The 20961-nt window shown below is 36.5% G+C and overlaps 2 protein-coding genes across 2 annotated transcripts in view; one reads left to right on the plus strand and one right to left on the minus strand.

The window, feature by feature from the left end:
* The first annotated feature begins 628 nt into the window (after window positions 1–628).
* acsf2 (acyl-CoA synthetase family member 2) overlaps window positions 629–20961 on the plus strand; it is a 32349-nt gene continuing 12016 nt past the window's right edge. Inside the window, exons 1-10 of the mRNA XM_084134879.1 lie at window positions 629–1516; window positions 3808–4003; window positions 7746–7874; window positions 7970–8023; window positions 8419–8537; window positions 8655–8817; window positions 9196–9291; window positions 10764–10915; window positions 11272–11363; window positions 11513–11589. Coding sequence (XP_083991005.1) covers window positions 1407–1516; window positions 3808–4003; window positions 7746–7874; window positions 7970–8023; window positions 8419–8537; window positions 8655–8817; window positions 9196–9291; window positions 10764–10915; window positions 11272–11363; window positions 11513–11589 — 1188 coding nt within the window. The 5' untranslated portion in view covers window positions 629–1406. The remainder of the gene's footprint in view (window positions 1517–3807; window positions 4004–7745; window positions 7875–7969; window positions 8024–8418; window positions 8538–8654; window positions 8818–9195; window positions 9292–10763; window positions 10916–11271; window positions 11364–11512; window positions 11590–20961) is intronic.
* On the minus strand, window positions 13402–19617 carry chad (chondroadherin). The gene is made up of 4 exons (XM_084134880.1): window positions 18692–19617; window positions 17088–17251; window positions 16626–16765; window positions 13402–14962 (listed from the first exon to the last, which is right to left on the minus strand). Exons 1-3 carry the CDS (start codon window positions 19475–19477, stop codon window positions 16630–16632), a joined length of 1086 nt encoding a protein of 361 aa, XP_083991006.1. The 5' UTR covers window positions 19478–19617; the 3' UTR covers window positions 13402–14962; window positions 16626–16629.

Consider the following 20961-nt stretch of genomic DNA (forward strand, 5'->3'; position numbering starts at 1 on the left):
CCAGCTCTTTACATTAAACTAGTTGAGTAAACAATTAGTTAATTAACTAATAAAACAATAAAACAAGTATTAAATTAAGATGCTAACTATATATTTTTAAATAGCATTGCTTGTTCCACCACGTAAATTACTGTTTTTAAGGTGATAATCTGTTACACATTTGAAGATTTACTGTATCTTGAAGATTGTTGTATTGTATTGTATCTTCTGTTATAAAGATGAAGATTGACATTTCGTTAATTAAAAAAATAAGCACACAATGTTGTAAAAAAATAAACAACTTATGTTCTGTTAGATGTTCTGTGTTTTGACTACTTTTTGAATTTTGTATAATAATATCTCTAGGTAATGAAGATAATAACAAAAAAATCTTATATATTATATAAAACATATATAAAATACATATATATATATTAAAAAAAGGGCCTCACTGATTAATTTTGCCTGGGGCCCACACTCAGTGTTGGTTCGCCTCTGCAGCACTGCTCTCTGTTTAATGGGTGGAGCTAGAAGATCCAACCACACCCTAACTCTATCCCTCCACCCAATAGATCCACAGAGGTGGAGCTGGACCTATGACATCTAGATAGGTGGAGCTCGACGTCATTTGGCTCTGCAGTGAGGAACTGTTACCACTTGGGTTTTAGTGGCACTGGCACATGCCACTTTCCGCTGGCACATGCAAATGAAAACCGGATGTGACTACACATCATGTGCCAAAGGCTTTCTGTGCATAAGATGCTATAACATTTACAGTTAGGCTAATACCGCTACTGGCTAGAGCTTCCTGATGTGACAACATTTGTTGACGTCCTCTACAGTTCCAGGGTTGCCAACTTTTCATGCGTGCTCGCTCTAGATTGTGGGAGATTTTTAAATCATTTGCGCCATAACTAGTGGTCCATCCAGTAGTTAAGAGCCTGAATTGTTTATAGTAATTCTGAAATTTAGTGCACATGAGTGAAAAAAAATACAGCACAGAAGAATGTCTATTTTTGCGTGAGATTTCTTTGTTGAGCGTGAGAGCGTGAGATTGATGCTGAATGCGTGACTGTCACGCGAGATGCGTGAGAGTTGGCAACCCTGCAGTTCATTACGTTGCAGCCGCTCGTCTTGCAACTTTAGATGTAACGTTAGTTGGTTTAGCGATTCACTATTGGGAACTTTGGGATCGTGGTGGCAAGATCTTGGTGTTGCTTAGAAGTCGAGCATTCATGATTTACCACTGCAGTTAATTCAGGAGTTTTAATTTTACTATTATGTGCATTTATCTCACTTATGGTCGTGTCTGGGGTAGGCTAACGTTACGTGTTTTTGTTTGATTGCAATCGAGTTTCTGAATAAAAAAAACTAAACTGAGATTCTTCAGAGTTTACTTCTGTCCGCCGTAAAGGTGAAACTGAAAGATGTCTTCTAAGATTCTTCTGACTAATCTACGAACTACCGCGAGCTTCTACAAAACACTGCATTTTCTGCAGAGACCCTGGACTCCTTTCGTAGCTTCTCAACAAAGTTGGTAAGGCATCATAAAAACATGCATCTTTTATGATTTAGCCTATCCGGCGGGAGATGACAAACATGTGGCAGATTGCTTTTTATAGATATGTTTTTGGAATTGTGTCTCCATATTCTTGGAAATTCGAAAATAGATCAGACTAACGATGAATACATATCAGCTTCTATAATTTAGTAGTTATGTAATGTTTTCATTAACCCTTTAAGTGACACTACAAAGTAATAGCCTACGAGTGGGAAATATTATTTATCTAAAAAAACAACTTTCTCTCGTGACTCAATAACATATTCTTCGACTGAATAACATATTCGACATACCCCCCCCCAGCCTAAAATGGTTAGCTGATTTAATGGTCTCACACTCACAGACTTATGCTAACTTGTTTAGCAAGTTGGCTGGTCTACCCAATAGTTTTTGAATGCCTTTTTTAACGCTCATTTGCCGATTAGTAGAGGCTCTAAAGTAAACTGAACAGACAATGCCGTTCTAAATTGATGGTCAGTAGCCAGCCAAAGGTTAATTTTTTCCCAATATATTTTTTAAATACATTTTTTTAATTACTTTTATTTAGCAATTATGTTTTAAATTGATCAAAAGTGACAGTAGACATTCATAATGATACAAAAAAACTTATTCTTTTTTTTTTTTTTTTTAAATAAATGCTGTTCTTTATCACCAAAAATTTCTGTATCATGGTTTAGTCAAAAATATTAAGCAGCGCAACTATTTTCCACATTGGTAATAATAAGAAATGTTTCTTGAGCACTGAATCAGATGTCAAATGTTTTAAAATGTTATATTGTATATAGTAATTTATCATATTTATATTATATAACAATATTTTAAATCGTAATAATTGAAAATTGTAATATTTAAAGGGATAGTTCACCCAAAAATGAAAATTAGCCCATGATTTACTCACCCTCATGTAGTCATCCTAGGTGTATATGACATTCTTCTTTCAGACGAATACAATCGGAGCTATATTAAAAAAAATGTCCTGGCTCTTCCAAGCTTTATAATGGCAGTGAATGACTGTTTCTGTTTTGAAGCCCATAAAAGTGCATCTGTCCATCACAAAAGTGCTCCACACAGCTCCGGGTGGTTAATAAAGGCCTTCTGAAGCGAAGCAATGCGTTTGTGTAAGAAAAATATCCATATTTAAAACTTTATAAAGTAAAATAACTAGCTTCCGACCAACGAACATACGGATTTGACTAAAGCGCAACGTACGCGAGCAATGCAACGTACTGCTGATATTTACGCTACACCGCGACGCACTACGCTACTTCTGACGTCACAAGTTACATAAGATGCGATTTAGGCGCAAGTAGACTGTGTATGGCCGGAAGCCGGAATTTTACTTTGTAACGTGTTAAATGTGTATTTTTCTTACACAAACAAAAAATTCTAGTTTACAGAGTTTTAGTGTCACTACATTAAACTACTAGCCTATGTATATTAATGTTGAATATAATGTATAATAATGCAATGGGGGATTTTTGTTGGTCTTGATAATGCCAAATGTCTTATGTTACCAGTAAAAAGTGGCCTACATTATTTTAAATATATCTAGTAGCCAGTGACAGAGTGCAAGCATATTCATCTGAAATAATTCTGTATTTTCAGCTCCAAAATCATGAATAATTTTTTTCTGGTGTCCCCATTATCCTGTGCATTGGGTTACCAGCACAAAGTCCAAGCCTATTTATTTCCACCCCCAATGTAATACCAATTTGACATTTTAATCAACAGTACATTTTTTTGTTAAGCTTTTACCATATGTCTTAGAGTATCACAATAATACTGTATCGTGGGTTCAGTATCGTGATATGTATCGAATCATGAATTGTTGATCAAATAAATGCAGCCTTGGTGAGCAAATCAGACTTCCTTCAATGAAATATTATTTTTTATATTAGTAAATTAGGAATTAACTTTATGGGCTAATTTCATCGGTCATCCTGTATCTTCAAATGACAGATCAACTGTTAGGTTGAGCAGGCTAAAAAAAGCATTAACAAAGACCATCTTCTTGGTTCTCTAAAGTGAGAAATAGTGCAGCAGCTGACATCCCTTATTTCACCTTTTCCTTACATAAAATCAATGTTGTCAGGATGTTTTTTAGCTTCTGCTCTCCCTTCAGTATGAACTTCACCAGACCCAAAGACAAACTAAAAGTAGTCGCAGTTACCCAATTTTTCCCCCGTTTTTGTATGTATTTGGTTCCCGTTCAGATGTCTCTCTGCATCTCTTATAAAGACACGCTCTCCTCTCCCCTCTTTTTTTAGTGCCATTCATGTGGATAACCCACCCAGCACCCCAACCCTGACAACCAGTTATGTCCATGGCATCTCCTCCCAACCACTGTTGTCTAGTACTGTGGACCAGTGTCTTCGAGCCTCAGTGGAGCGCTACCCTGACCGGGAAGCTTTGGTTTTTGTGCAGGATGGAATACGCAAGACTTTTGCTCAGTTCTACCAAGACGTGAGTGGTTTTGCTTCTGTTTCTTCTACAGAGGACTGGTTAGAAAAGTGATGCTAACCACAGTGCTTCCCATTTTATACCCCTCAGTCGTGGGAGAGAGGAAAACCACAATGCCGCCACTGTCAAAAGTGCAGTGTGTGGAATGAGGGATCTAGGCCAAATCCATATATATATATATATATATATATATATATATATATACCCAGCAATGGAGTTTTTTCCTCTTTAGCAAATTTATTATTTTTAAGTCAGGATGTCCTGTAAAGAGCAAATTCAGGGCTTTGCAGAGATACCAAATGTTTGGAGGTGCAACCATGACAACCCCCTCTCCTTGGTCTTTAAAAATTACTGAATGATAAAATTTAGCACTCTTATGGAAATATGATAATATTTTGTTTTTTATATTACATTTTATTTAAATCTGACAAATTTTCGAATTGTTTGTCAGAAATCAACAATTTAGGAAGATGTCATGGGGTTTTTAAATTAGAATATGACTTTGTTACGAAACAGGGGATTGCTTTCATACATGACCTCTGTAGAGGACACCAGGACTTACATCATGGAATATCAGGCATGTCAGAGACACAACAAATGAATAGGGCAATAAATTATATATCAATATTCTTATGAAATATGAGAGATTCTTATGAAAATATTCCCAATTATTACACGTTTTTTCATTACATGTTGCCCCAAGAACAGATTAATATGCAAATTATGCAAATGTTTACATGCATATTGCATAAAGTAAAATGGTATATCAAATCATTCTGTTATATCTTTCATAACATAGTTGAGATAAAGTTTGGATGAAAAAAAAAAATCTTGAAACCAAAAAATTGATTGGTGAATGAAAAAAAACTAAAATATTGTTTTTGCCTATTCATGTCGGTCCTGGTGTCCTCTACAGAGAACATGTATTTATTCAATTCGTTTCTTATGCTCCAAACAATGTAATGACCTAAAAAAAAAAAAACTAAATTCACGCTCACAAAAGATCTGGTTCTAAGGAGGATAAATATACAAAATATACACATTCCTAAGCAGCCATTTATTAATAAGACCTAAATAAGCTTTTACCACAGATTCCAAATTCAGTACTGGCAGAAGAATGAGTTAAAATAGCAATATGTGGTTTCCATTTTTTTTTCCCCACACACCCATTTTACTTTGTTTGTGTACAGCCGGTCCTATAAAGTCTCCCTGTAGTCAATGATTTTATCCAGTAAAACTCATCTTTACACCCTTGTTTCAATTGGTATACACAGAACCATGAATATGCAAATTAGCCCCGCCTCCACTCAATCACACCAGCTCAGAGATCAACTCGCTCAACTTTACTCAAGTTACTCTAGTAAACGCACCACAATGGTATCTCTCTTTACAACATCGGACACATACCTGTAATTGATATGATTAGCCTTTTGCTTGACTATGTTATCAAACAGCTAATAATGTGTAAATGTTACCATGTAACCCTTCGCCATCTCAGTCTGCCTTCTAAAAATCAGTATCCTTAGAAAATGATTTGAACATCATAGAACGTCAGTGGAGAAAGGCATATAGTTAATCATAACATCGTAATTCACCTGCTACATTGCTAAATGTACCCGAATTTTTTCATATCAACAAAAAATATACCGGGATAACCTGGCTTCGCAGCAGTTAATGATATGCTAAAGCCCGCCGGCATGTTGACGTGATTGGCTACAAGGTAGTTTGTGACGTCAGAAACACCAGCGATTTCAAACCGCGTTTTTGAGACTATCTTGACTTATGAATTTGCACATTGTTTGTTTAATATTTGTATAAAATTGTATAATATTGCACAAGCATATTAAAAACACCACATAGACCTATAAACAACATTAAAAACTTGATTTTCACCACAGGGGGTCTTTAAATATGTAAATAAAGCACAGTGAAATCAGTCACTAGCATGATACAATGTTATTATTCAAATAGTTTTTGTGGTTATTCTGTGAATGTAAACATGACCAAGAAAAGACATTAACTCACAATAAGGTGATTATTAATACATATTCCACACTGAACCCGATATTTTCTTCTAAATTGACTGATATGAGCTATCTGGCACAGATAGGTGCTTCACGTGTGGCTGCCTTCCATAATGAGAGCAGGAGTGGGTTAAAGTGTATCAATGTGACAAAGTTAAACATTTACAGAAAAGCAATAATATATCACAAAGCAGGAATGTTTAACACAAACTAGTGCCATTAGTCTTGACACACATATTCAATATGGTATATCCTTTTTTTTTTTAGTGCAGTGTTTTTTTTATTCCTCAAGAACACATTTGCATATTACTTCATGGTGAACCACAAATTGTTTATTTTAAACCAGAATGGTTATTTCTGTTCTTGACAAATTCCCATTGGAAGGGTTCTTCCATAAAAGTTTCTGGAGACATTCATTGAGTCAACAAAGTGTCATTTTATTGACTGCAACACTTAAGTACTGACCACTCATTGTGTAGAAGAAAGAGAGAAAAAAAAAACACTGACTAATAAATGGGACATCAGCACATTATTGAGTTCTGGGTCTCAGATGTTTCTCAGGGATCCCTCACCAGAACTAACCCAGCCGCAGAAAATGAAGCCCTTTTAACAAACCAGACCAAACCGTTTTTATAATTACAGGGGTCTCACAAAAATTCTCATTCCATTACATCAAACTTAAAGGGGGAAATATATATATATATATATACACAAACTCAAATAAACATAAAAATCACATTTACCATAAAGCAATAAGGAAAATACACTTAAACATACACACACACACAAAAAACATCCTTTAAACACATTTGAATAAACACATGACCCCAACACATATTGTCCCAAAAACTAAATTTCCCATAATTCCCAACCGAATAATATAAAAGACACCAGGAAAGGCCGCGCCCTTTTAATTCCAAGCCTTTGTTCCATGCTGCAGTCATGGATCCCGGCGGAACCATGGGTAAGATGTACGCTTTCAAACAAACTTAAATAAAATGTCAAACCCCTATTTTGGTTGTGGTTTCATTAACTCACTACCATGCACTCTAGAGATAAATGGTTATTGGCTTTGCCGCTCTTTGAGGTTTAATGTGCGCTAAAGAGACAACGTAGCGTCTCCAGTTCCAATGATTCGATAAATAATATTTAAAGAAACAAAATAATTACATAGAAATTTATAAATAAACAGACCAAAAAACATTAATCCCTTAGAACTAATGAAATATCAATTTAAAAATTTAAAATGCAAAGTAAACTAGAACCATTCAAATGAAGTGTTCATTCAGTGTGGCCTTAGCCATCACACCCATCTAAATTTAATATTTTTTCCATCATGCTTCTTTCCAGAGGACAAAAATGTCTGGGTGAAAGACATTTACATTTATTCATTTACAGAGGTTTTAATCAAAGAGGAACATAACAAACCATTTGCCAATAATATTGGCATTATACATTGCCAAAGGTCTGATTTTATTGATTGTATAAAGTGCAAATCTGCAAGAGTGGGGTGACAGCTTGTCACATAACATGTAACTCGTGTCATGTGCTTTAGATTAACCATAAACTTGCTTCCCTTGATTCGCTTTTATAATATGTGATGTATTAGTATTACATTATTTATCTATTCCTAATCTAATGAACATTTATGTGTTAAACCCACCTTACATTTTAATTTTTTTCAGGGTCAGTGTTAAAATGTGGTAGTATTTTGATTTCAGGTGGAACAGACTGCTGCAGGTCTGCTGGCTGTCGGGCTGAAAAGGGGGGATCGCTTAGGGATGTGGGGACCGAACATCTATGAATGGATACTGATGCAGTTTGCCACAGCTAAAGCAGGGATCATTTTGGTGAGTGTTTTTGTTGAGTGTCTTGTAATTTGGTTTATCTGAGGATTTGTCAATGGCTGGTCTCTCACTTGCTCAAGTTTATTGGGATTTTACAGGTTTCAGTGAACCCGGCTTATCAACTGCAAGAGGTAGAATTTGCACTCAGAAAGGTAAGTTAATGTTTATACATGCAAAAAAGAACAACTAACAGTGGAATGTCCCTAACTACAGGACTGTTTTGGGTTTATTTTCACTCAAACAAGTTTTTTTTTTCATGGAAGCCTGTTTCAGAGTTTTATATGGAAGTAAGTCTAAAAGTAAATAGACACATTTTATAAAAAACTCAAAAATTGAGAAATAATTGCCATTACAATTTTTTTTTTCAATTATGAGAAGTCGCAATTCTGAAAAATAAAGTGGCCATTGAGAGATGTACAGTCACATTATGAAAAATACAAGGACTTTTACCCTTTTTTACTCTGAGGCAGAAACAAGCTTAGTTTTTGTCTCACAACTACATGTAAGCAAACTTTACACATGATTAATGGCTTAATGCTTCTTTTAGGTACGGTGCAATGCAATAGTTTGTCCGACTCAATTCAAGACCCAAAAGTACTGTGACATGTTAAGGCAGCTTTGTCCAGAGATGGAGACCGCTTCACCTGGAGGAATCAAGAGTTCAAGGTACGAGTGATGTAATAAAAGGAAGATAATTTATACATAATCATTATTAAGGGCCAGAGGCTGCCTGAGTTACTTTGTTGTTTTTGAGAAACACTATTTGTTTTCTTCTTTCCTCAGACTACCAGACCTACGCACTGTGATCGTGACTGACAGTCAGCAGCCAGGAACTTTCCTCTTAAAAGATCTGATGCAGGCAGGAAGCAGCCAACACCATCAACAACTACAAGACCTGCAGAATAAACTTGTTTGTGATGACCCCATAAACATTCAGTTTACATCGGTACTCTGCATGTTTTTAATTTGTATATATCTCTATTAAAGCTGCAGTGTGTAATTTCTGTGCCACTTGCATCACCAAACATAATAGCAAAAAGGTCAAGGTCATAGTCACACCCCAAACGCACAGCATCGGTTGACCTAATGTTGCTGTGTTAGGCTTGTCAGGAGAAACAGTGCAATGTTTTGAGCCCTCGAGTTTACACGTTTCAGATAAATTATCCTAGAAATGACCTATTTACTGTTGTCTCTGCATAAAAAGCAAGCATATTATGACATTAAAAAAATTAGACACTTAAGCTTTAAGTCAGCCCAGTGAAGTCAAATGTAACACAAAATAAATTATTTTATCGAAATTTTTTATTTTTGTTATGATTCTCAGGGAACAACTGGAAAGCCCAAAGGAGCCACTCTGTCTCATCACAACATTGTGAACAATGCTTATTTTATCGGCAAGCGCATAGGCTTCAACTGGAGGGTGGGTGCTTGTAATACACTGAAAAAAGTGTTTTTTTTTTCTATAAAATGTAGGATCTGTGTCTGGAAAATAGATCTTTAGATGATGTCTATTGCAAAAATACAGTTCATTGTTTAGCATACTCAGGGCCGGCGCGTGCACTTCTGCCGCTCTAGGCGAAAAACATTTGTGCCGCCCCTAGGGCTGGTCCGAATACCATTTTTTGAGCTTCGAAGCTTCGGTAGTAATGAACATCGAATATTCAAAGCTTCGAGAGGGTGCTGAACATATTCTTCTCTCTAATAAAGGCAGGAATCCCTATGTGTCTGTATGTCCGTTTGCATTTTGATTATTTCGAGAACCATTCATCCAATCGACTTCGCAAGGGAGTGCAGTGTCGCATTTGGTGGTGCAATATAGATAGACACGCGAGACGCGACACGTTCAGAATTAATAAACTTTTAGTAAACTACAGAACAACGCGAGCGGGAAGCGGCGCACCTCACGCGGGCAGGGCTTATATACTTAACTCACGCTGCACTAGTGATATAAAACGCACACACACAGGTCTGTTAAATTAAGCAATACTTTAAGGTAGTCTATATGTTTCTGACTTACAAATTACTGACACAGTAAAGGGTAGATTTAAATTAAGAAAACCTAAATTTAAATAAAGAAAAAAAACAAAATTTTAAATTTCAATAAAGAAAAAACAAATTTAAATAAAGAAAAACAAAATTTAAATAAAGAAAAAACAAAATTTAAAATTTAAATAAAGAAAAAACATTTAAATAAAGAAAAAACAAAATTTAAATAAAGAAAAACGCAATTAAGTTAAATTAAAAACGAGATTAATTTAGATTGATAATAACGGGTAAAAAGGCTAATATATTTTGTTTCTATTGTTATATTTTCCACAATGTCAAAGCAACGCAGCTTAACCCAAAACACAAGCTCAGGCACTTCTGTCCATACAAACTCCGCTGTTCTGTGCTCTAGCCAGAGAACACTCCCGTTGCAGGAACACTTTAGTAGGCCAAGAGGAAGCAAATATATACATATGCGTAGGTGGATGTGATCGGGGAATTTGGCTGTTAAAAGTGTAACATTTAAAGCCACTTAAATTAACGAAATGACTCAAATAAAGATTCGTTGATGAACGAGATCGAACAAGAGAGTCAGTAAAATGATCCGAACTTCCCATCACTCAGTCATGACTCATGACTCGTGAGAGCAGGGGGCGGGGCGGCGGCAGCTCAGCAAATCATATAGCCTATTTTGTGAATTGTTCATTCCCGATTGGCACACATTTTGCCGCCCTTACAAAAGTGCCGCTCTAGGCAATTGCCTAGTTCGCCTATATGGACGCGCCGGCCCTGAGCATACTGATATTACAATACAGAACAGAAAATATTTAGTTTTAAAGAATCTCCATAAATTTTCCTTCACAGAACATACAGCATGGGTAATTTTTTACTTTAATCTTCTTACAGAAAAACGTGCGAGTTTGCTTGCCGGTGCCCATGTATCATTGTTTTGGCTCAGTGGGTGGTGGCATGGTCATGGCTGTTCATGGTACCACAGTGGTTTTCCCATCTACTGGTTATGATGGACATGCCAACCTGGTGGCGATAGAGAAAGAGAAGTATGCAGTCATGAATACTCTTTTAATTAATCCTCAGATGCATGAATTGAAACTTTCTTTGTGTTTTTTTTTTTACCTCAAAACAAGAATTGATGTGTTAGAGATCTGCGCATCTGCCCTTTGCATTAGAATATAATTCTAAACCTTCCTAAACCTAAGATACTTGGTGCCACTTTCTCTTTAGCCATATTGAATTCATGTTGTCGTAAATAAAAGACACAGGGACATATAAAGAGGGCAGTCATGTAGACTTTGGGTAAGGATCAAAGGTCATGTGTACATCATGCATATCTGGAATTACAGATCTGAGCTGTATTTATTTGATTCAATTGGCAGAAAATGTACTGTTTACACAGGTGTACGTTTGTCTACGGCACCCCTACTATGTTTATTGACATGCTGAGTCAGCCTGACCTGGCCCAGATTGATTTGTCATCAATTGAGGGTGGTGAGTCAATCAAACTTTTGTAAAATCTCTAAATATTCTGCTAAATGGAGGTTGTGACATTAATATTATCAAGATTTCTGAGCAATCAAGCAGTACATCCTCCACTTTCATCAGTGTTCTGCTAAAATCCTATGTTTTGTTTCTGTCAGGTATTGCTGCTGGTTCACCTTGTCCTCCTGAGGTCATCCGTAAGGTCATCAATATCATGGGTGTTAAGGAAATAGTGGTAAGAAGTGAAGGGGATTGTTCATTCTCTTTTATAAATCAAGCTGATAATAATTGTACAGTCGTGGTCAGAATTATTGGCACCCTCGGTAAATATGATCAAAGAAGGCTGTGAAAATAAATCTGCATTGTTCATTGAAGTAAAACTAATGAAATTGTGAGGGAAATCACATTATGAAATAAATGTTTTTCTCTAATACACATTGGCCACAATCAATTCTGATGTGCAGCAAAAGATTGTTGTGCTTTACAAATTAGAAAGTGGCTGTAAGAAAATAGCCAAGGCATTGAAAATTCCCATTTCCACCATCAGGACATTAAAGGGATAGTGCACCCTAAAATGAAAATTCTGTCATTAATTACTCGCCCTCATGTCGTTCCAAAGAGAACAAATGAGGTTCATTCTCGAAGAACCTGCTCAATCAAACCGAAACAGAGGTTTGGTTAGGCTTCTGTTTATGTTTGCTTATCTTATCTTATAATGGGCAGTGGTTGGATCTTCCATCAGGAAATTATCCAAAACAAATATTGAAATCAACACAAAAATGGGTCACTGTGCAAGGGTCTGCCATGGCCATTCCTATAGAAAATTAAAGAGGAGAGTGTGTCAACATGGACTTGGGAATTTGAAGGATCTGGAGAGATTCTGTGTGGAGGAATGGTCTCTGATCTCTTGTCAGGTGTTCTCCAAACTCATCAGGCATTATAGAAGAAAGCTCAGAGCTGTTATTTTGGTAAAAGGAGGTTGTAAAAGTATTTAATAGAATGGTGCCATTAATTGTGGCCAATGTGTATTAGAGAAAAACATTTCATAAATGAGTTTTCCCCCCATTTTAAATAGTTTTACTTAAATTAAATTTTTGTGTTTTTATTTTTATTTTTTATAAAAGGTCAAAATAATTTCACAGGCTTCTTGTTCATATTTACCAAGGGTGCCAATGATTCTGACCAGGATTGTACAGTATGTATACTACATGTCAGTATCACTAGGGGGAGACAGAGATTTTCACATTAATGGTTTAGCTGCAATTTTGATAATATTTTCTTTCAACTTCTCTGAAAAATCTGATGATAATCATGAATTGAATTAACGCATTAAAAAATCACTAATATAACCGCTCACCTTGTCTGTACTTTTATTTCAGTTTTTGTATATACTGAAACTGAAATAAAGTACATCATCTTTCACAAAATAATAAAGAGATTATTTCACAAGAAAATAAACTTGCCTTCTATATTTACCACACCTGATATTCCATACTCATATTAAATATTTCCCTTATATTTGAGTGATGTACGCTAATGTTCAAAAGTTTAGGATTGGATTTAATGGGTTTTTTTTTTTTTAAATTAGTCATATTTGCTCACCAAGGCTGCTTACCTTTGATCAAAAATACAGTAAAACATTAATATTATGTAACATTACAATGCAAAATATATCTCTTTTCTCAGTTATATTTTATATTTAGTGTAATGAGTTTATTCCTGTGATGGCAAAGCTGAATTTTCAGCATCATTACTCCAGTCTTCAGTGTCACATGATCCTTCAGAAATCATTTTATTATGCTGATTTGGTCCTTAAGAAACATTTCTAATTATTATTCATTTTGAAAACAGTTATGCTGCTTAATATTTCTGTGGGAATCTGGGAACCGTGACACATTCCTTGAGACAGGATTCTTTGATAAATATGTGATTTGTCTTAAGGCATAATAGCTTTGTGTGTAGAACAAACTAAAATGAAAGAAGAAGACTTAAGTTATTCCCTGAAAATATTTCACTTTATGAAACAAGAGCAGCTTGGACATTCTGTTATGAATAACTCATTTTATTTTTCACAAAAGAAAAAAGTCATACAGGTTTTGAGAGTAATGAGGGTGTAGTAAATGATGACCATTTTCATTTTTGGTTGAACTGTCCCGTTAAGAAATGGGTATGGAGAAGGTAACAGTACTACTGTTTTTCTAAGCACACACTGCACAATTTTAGTGCATCCACTTGAAATTCATAATGTTCTCATTATTGTTAGTGCTTTATATGTCTTTTATTGAACATGAGTACATCACAGTAACAAACTGATACCATTAGACTGGAGAACCTCCATTTGTCTCAATTTTTTAAAAAAAGTTTTATTTTTTATTTTACCCGCTCTTCTTATTAAATCCTTCTCTTCTGGCACCATCTTCATCATTTCTTGATTTTGATTGGTCAGTCACAGCATCTTTAATGGCTAATCTTTGGCAACCAATCCTAATCACCCTGTCTAGATTCTATTTTGTGATAATGACATTATATCTTACATATATTGTCTCATTTACTTTTTTCATGGCTATAAGGAGTCCAAGTTTTCCTCGCCTGTGTTGCGTTTGACGTTGGTCAGAGATTTGAAGAAGAGGTCAGGTCATGTCACATCTTGAATATGTGTCAGTTTTAGTTATGGTCAAGATTGGTTTGTCATGTTTGCAAAGCCTCGGAAACTCTTGCAGGACTTTGTGAGATGCATAAAGCTAAGGAGGATCTCACAATGTGGAAACAGGATCCTCACGAAGAGCTCCGCTTTGATTATAACACTGGTGGTTATATAATATTAAGTGCTTCTACCATGAGAATGGGAGGATGACTTGAAATATCATAAAATGAGAATCTGTAGAAGAGATAATGTTCATTCTACAGTGGCTCAAAAAATGCCTGCAAAACTTAGCTGTAATGTACATCCTTCTACATTTTTATGCTGAAAAATGTATCATACAATATGCACATCTATAATAGTCCCTCTAATAAAAGACTGATTTTATTTTTGATGAAGATATAATTGGAATTATAGGTTTTGTCATACAGTTAGCAAAACATGTCGAACTTACCTCAAACATGTAGTCTAGATGAAGTCTTCAGCAAGTCCTTCAGCAAGGCACTGCTGAGTTTCTAAATAAATGCTTATCAATGCAATGTCAATCCATTCTACCAATTATCGTTTTATGGAGAAGAGTATTCCTGATAGTACTCCTGATTTCTTTTCTATGGTGTGGAAAGAGACTAGTCCTGTTATAATGGATTTATCACCAGGTTGTTTGAATTAGCATATACATTACCATAACGGTGAATACTAAGAGTTTGAGGCACATTTCCTTTGCGGTGTACTTATTTGTGAAAATTTCACTTTGCAGATGTACCCAGTTGCTCCTTCAGGGTGTGTGTCAATGTCTGTGAACACATGTATGCTATTCATGTTGTTTAGTATGAATTGAGTCAGCACATTTATGTCACAAAAAAAAAAAAAAGAGTGAAAGAGGAAATGGACAGTCCCAATGTAGCAGTCTGCATTGCTTTCCTTTTCTGCACATTGAAGTCCTGACACCTTGACAGGCCCTGTCCTCCTGAGGGAACAAACAAATAAGTTTGCCAAGCTTAGTTTGGGACATCTGATGTTCTGCGCATAGTGCCAAAGCCAAAATGGAAAAGCACAAACTTTAAAGGACAAAGAGACCAGGAAGAACATGAAGGATAGATTGGAAGAACATAACAGACAATATTTTACCACAAGGCAGTGTCCCAAACCCATATCCTGACCACAATTATAGTATTACCAGTCACTTTTTTATGTTGGAGGAGGTAAAAACGCATACGATTAGCATTACCCTCTCGATTTTTCTTGTTTAAATATGCGACTTTAATTTCTCACAGAAGTTACTGGAAGCCAATGCTTTAGGATGAAGTGATTATATTATGTAAATGAAATATAATGACTGTTATGGGGAAGGTGCATGCATAATAGAATTCAAAACATTTCTTTGTTCATAAGCTAAGCATGAATTAGAGGTCCACCAATGGCTAAATTGGTAACTTGGGACCAGGCTTCTCCGGTCCCAAACCGTTCAAAACTTTGCTTAAATAATTTCATAACCATTTAGCGTTGTTTATCACATCCGCAGTGGCCTCTGGCCACTTGAACAGAATCTCATGAGTATCTCCTGATGAAAGAGTCTTTTATAGAGATCATGGGACAGCGGTGGTGTCTTGCTCTGTGCACCACAGAGAACCCTTGAGACTAGTTAGTTACTGTTTTTCTTCATAATTTATTTACATTTGCAAATCATGTGGAAAGAGGCTAGCTGTCACATTGAAGTCTGTGATTAATGTCTCATTTTTATGAGCCTTAATCCTGTGGTCTCATTTATAACACCTCTGTGGACCACATAAACCTTGTAGGGTCTGGATATTAGACCTCAGTTTAGGGTGTGGGCCTCAAACCTGGATGACTTGGTTTGGGCTATGGTGTATAGCAGTCTTGGATAAAACTGTTTGGAACTGTGTGTTCAGTTATCAGGATTACTTCACTGGCTTCTTATTTTGTTATTTGACTGCTGGTCTCAGCAAGAATTCCTTAGTCAACATTGACTTTAGTCTCAGCACTCTTGCAAATACTTCTAAATATTTAAATAAATTTACTATATTTTATATATAACTGTATTACACACTGCCCAGGCAATATATATATATATATTTTTTTTTTTTTTTTGCTGTTTGGATTTTAATAGGCAAATGCTTAATATTCTATGATTGGATCATTGTTGCAGTGACTGTTTCGCAACATTTCTTCTAACCCCAATTGATGGAGTGTGTAGCCTTTCATTTCTTAAACAACCATGTAGGAAGACACATCATGGCCATATTCCAGGATGACAATGTCAAGATTCATCAGGCTCAAATTGTAAAAGAATGGTTGGGTGGGAGCATGAATAATCATTTTCACACATGAACTGGCACCTCTTGAGTCCAGACCTTAAATTCGTTGAAAGTATTTGGGATGTGCTGGAGACTTTACAGAGTGCTTGACTCTTGCATTGCCAATACAAGATCTTGACCAAAAATTGATTTATTCATTTATTTCCATCAAGAAGTGCATCATTTCCAGCAAGAGTCAACCACTCTGTAGCACATCCCAAAGACTTTCAATGAATTTAAGGTCTGGACTCAGAGGTGATTTTTGTTAATGCAATGTAATTTTTGTGTGTGAGTGGAATTAACAGGGCTGCTCACCATCTCAGAGCCGTGGTCCCTTCCTGGTCCTCTTTGCCTTGCAGCGGGTGAATGCAGTGCTATCTCTTATTTGCTTTCCTTTCTGGTTTCCAGGAGAAGCACAAACTCCATCAGGGCGATTGCGGCTAGTGTCCATCCATCTGCACAAGAAAATCCAAGCATTTAAAGCAAATCTAAAGCACCATTTTAAGTCAGTGTCAATTACTGTTTGAATAAGTTATTACAATCTGATTAAATATTAGAAAGACGAACATTTTTTTTTCCTTTAGAATAACATGTGCCAATGAATTGTTCATGATATTACCAAAAGCGTGGATTACGAAAGCAAATATGTTTGATTTTGATTTCATGTTGACTTTAAATGAAACCATGAAGTAAAAATGAAAGGCATAGTTTCGTTTTATTACTGCATCAACCTTAAATAGTAATGTTTAAAGTGATCTTCTGGGTTTTTTCTCTTACTTTTTGAGATTTGCTAATTGGCAGGTGCAGCTCCAGGGGTTGTTAAACAGAGTGATGTTCTGGAGAGTGCTAAACTCAAGGCTATTCGGCAGCGATTTCAGCTTGTTGTTCTCAAGATGCAGAGACTTGAGAGCCGTCACTCCCTCAAAGGCAGCACTGGAGAACTTGATGGGTAGAAAGGACAGATAGACAATATATACAGATGATAACATGTTACAACTCACTGCTTTGCTTCAGCACGTAGAATATCCTAGCAATTAGCATTCAAAGTCACTCTTAATATCTGAATGAGACTTGTGGATGCTAGACTGAGGGCTTTTTTTCCACATGAAAGGCCTCTCTCATGCCGTCCTCTGTGCCAGAGCTTATGTAAACCTGTCCAGTCCTCCATCAAACTTCATAAGCGTATGCAAGGCTGCTAAAAACTTCACCAATGTGTTAGATGTACTGGTCTGCGTGGTGTCTGCTTTATAGGAAGATGACGGTTGAGGAACTGAGACAGTGTACACATAGTGTCTGTGGGTGTGTTATGCAAGCGTAGAAAAGATGCACTTATTGAAAGGACGTTTTGGAAATTTCCACTCAGAAGGCAAGAGACGTGGAGAGTTTGGTAACTTGAGGCGATAGAGGATGGATCATTTCCATCATGGAAGGGTTGTTTTCACTTTTTCTGTCTGTCCACTCCTCCCATCGACCTGCTCTTTTGCCAGAAATGCCTGCAAAGGGCTCACTTGTCCATTCAGGTGAGGCAAAAGCAGCCTAAAAATACTTCTCTTCATGGGCCATGGAACACCCTGTTTCTATTTACCTGTCTGCTAACCCTTGCTGACCTGTTTACATGGCTCGCCAAGTGAGAGGAAAAAACATGGCTCTCAAAATAAAATTCAGCAAATAGACCCTAAAATTATCCACATGTGAAGGAAGAGTGGTTATTTTTTCCCTTTTCTATCATATAAACAGCATTGACCAACTGCATGGGGCTAATACTTGTTGATGTGCCTTTGCCCACATCTCTGTATGTTATTTATATATATATATATATATATATAAATATGGTATTTTATACCAGTTTGCATTGGTATCAGTCCATGTGGAGATTCTGTGGAAGTCAGATCAAAGACAAGGAAAAGATAAATGTATCTCTTAAACGCTTTCATTAGCCGTTTAGTGATCCACAGGGAAAAATCCTGCTGGAATAGCACATGTGCATCCTGACATAAAGCACATGTGACCTTATTTAAGGCCTGAAGGGAATAGACAGAATATCAGGAGTATTTTAATGAAAGAAAACAGGTGAAAGTCTCCAGCACTGGTCTGTTTTAGCCAGATACCACTTTGTTCCAGTCTACAGTTTTGATTTATTCAATGGGGTCGCAGTACATTTGCGTGGCCAGCTCTGATGGGATGTAAAGTTTGTTTGCGAATGCTAAGCTTCCCGAAAACCCAACAAAAACATGCATTTATTTAGCCACAATTTTAGAGGCCATCATTATGGGGAAATCATTTTGGTTCATAGTCGGCATCTTAATTTTAAAACATTTTCATCCTTTTTTCTAGTTTTTAAGTGTTTAATCCACAAAATAACTGCTATGTCACAGACTTACCTTCTCCAGGCTCATGTCATTTAGATGTAGCTTCTCCATGTAGCGGCCGAAGCTCCGGAATGCGTGGTCAGGGATGAGGCTGAGAGGGTTTTTGGACAAGTTGAGTTCCTCCACGACACGCAGCTTGCTCATAGCCAGAAGAGGGTAGGTGGACAGCTGGTTACGGTCCAAGGTTAGAATGGCCAGGTTCTCCACTTCATCAAGAGAACCTGGCTGTATGGAGCTTAACTCGTTGCCACTCAAATAAAGCCATCGGAGATCATTAGCACCTGTAAAAGTACCAGGTTGCAGCTCTCGAAGCTTGTTGTTGTCGAGCTGCAGGATAAACAGGTTGATCATGGGAGAAAAGATGCCCTTCGGAAGGGCTGTGATGTGGTTACCATCCAAATAGAGATAGGTCAGTTCGGTTAGGTCCTCAAAAGCACCTGGTTTGATGATGCTGATCTCATTATTAGACAAGTAAAGGTAGATGAGCTTCTTTACCCCTTTGAAAGCTTGGCTGGAGATCTCGCGGATCTGACAGTGCTGCAGATGCAGAGAAATTAGCCCCTTCATCTCGCTGAAGCCCCCAGTTGGGAGATTTCCCAAGTTGTTCCTTTGCAGATTTAGGAGACGAGTGGCCTCGGATATGCGGGGGATCTTCTTCAGTCCGACGTTGTCACAGATAACATGTTGCAGGTCCCCATGGCAGTGGCACTGGCTTGGGCACTGAGTTGGTGCGGCAAATGCAAAAGGGACGTAAACCTGTAGACACACTAGAACCAGTAAGAAGCTGAAACTGTACATGATGATGGAGTGTTGATCAGTCCACTGCTTTATGCTATTTGGTGTTCTTTCTGCTTTACTCCGAGAGACGTTTGCAGCAGGAACATATACAGACAGCTAAAGTGGTCCACACAACCTCAGAGTAAAGAGAGAGAGTGTGTGGAGAGAAAGGGCTAGAGGTGAGCCCGAGAGGGAGGGAGAGAGAGAGAGAGAGAGAGAGAGAGAGAGAGAGAGAGAGAGAGATTGGTGTGAACGAGTCAGAGAAAAGGAGGGGAGAGCTTAACACAGTACTAGTGTTTATAATAGTTAATCACTTAACTTTGCAAACTTAACGGCGTCATAGGATGCTATTTTAAAAGTTCATTATTTTGTTTATTGGGTGTAATAGAATAGGTTAGCATGCTTTAATGTTGAGAAAACATAATTTTTCCACATACTGTACATATTGCAGTACCTCTATTCCCAGTCTGTCTGAAACGCTCTGAGTTACGGGTTCTACAAAGCCCCTCCTTCCGAAAGCCCAGAGTGCTCTAATTGGCCAGCTGACACAGTGTATTGTGCTTGGCCAAACACTTACTTGGCCAAATTGCATTACATGTAATATTCATGAAGTTTTATCCTTTATTGTCTACATATATTGCACATACATGTTCCCATATAAATGTGAATGTATTGTACACTCATATATGCACACATTCACAGAATGAGTTTACAATCAGTGGTTACAACAGATTTCTAGTTCCCAGCATGCTTTGCTTCTGACTGTTAAAGAAGAGTAAATCTTCAAATTAAGTGTTATTTCACGTGTTTTGCTCGATATTAATGGGGGAGATCGGTTTGTGTTTTAAATTGTATTATTTTGGAATTTAAAAGGGTTGCTGATATGTGTGAGTTTTTGGGGTTACCATTGTGCTGAAGAGTAGAGCCTGTGGTTCGGTTGACAATTGGCTGAACATCATTAAGACTGTTACTATAATTAAAAAGCAATGGCTGTGCGCTCTTCAGCACAGTGATAGTCTCTTTGCTAAATACTTTAGTACTGTACTATTGTTAAGTTATATCTGAAAATATTAAACATATATATATATATATAATGTAAACAATTATAAAATATAAGAAATATAATCCATTATATATTTCGATATGTGTTTAAAATGTTAAATTTATACACATGCTGTATCATATCTGATCACATATACATCTATATGTTATGAGGTGTATTACTGAATATGAAATAACATACATTATGATGATACTGTATATAAGTAAATATATTGTCTCATTTTTCAATATATGAAACCGGCAATTCCTTATATATTATTCAATATATTGTAATATATTTACATAATATATTCTGTATATTTTAGAAAATACTATTAAATCATTTAATATATTGATCATTCATTTATTAAGAAATATATTTTCTTTGCGTAAGGGCAGATGGCGTTGTACTCTCCCAGGTTCAGGAAGCTGTCCTCCGTAAAATGAGCTGTACACAAGTGAAC

This window comes from Abramis brama, assembly GCF_963993115.1.
Source record: "Abramis brama genome assembly, chromosome: 14".
In the NCBI taxonomy this organism is placed as follows: domain Eukaryota; kingdom Metazoa; phylum Chordata; class Actinopteri; order Cypriniformes; family Leuciscidae; genus Abramis; species Abramis brama.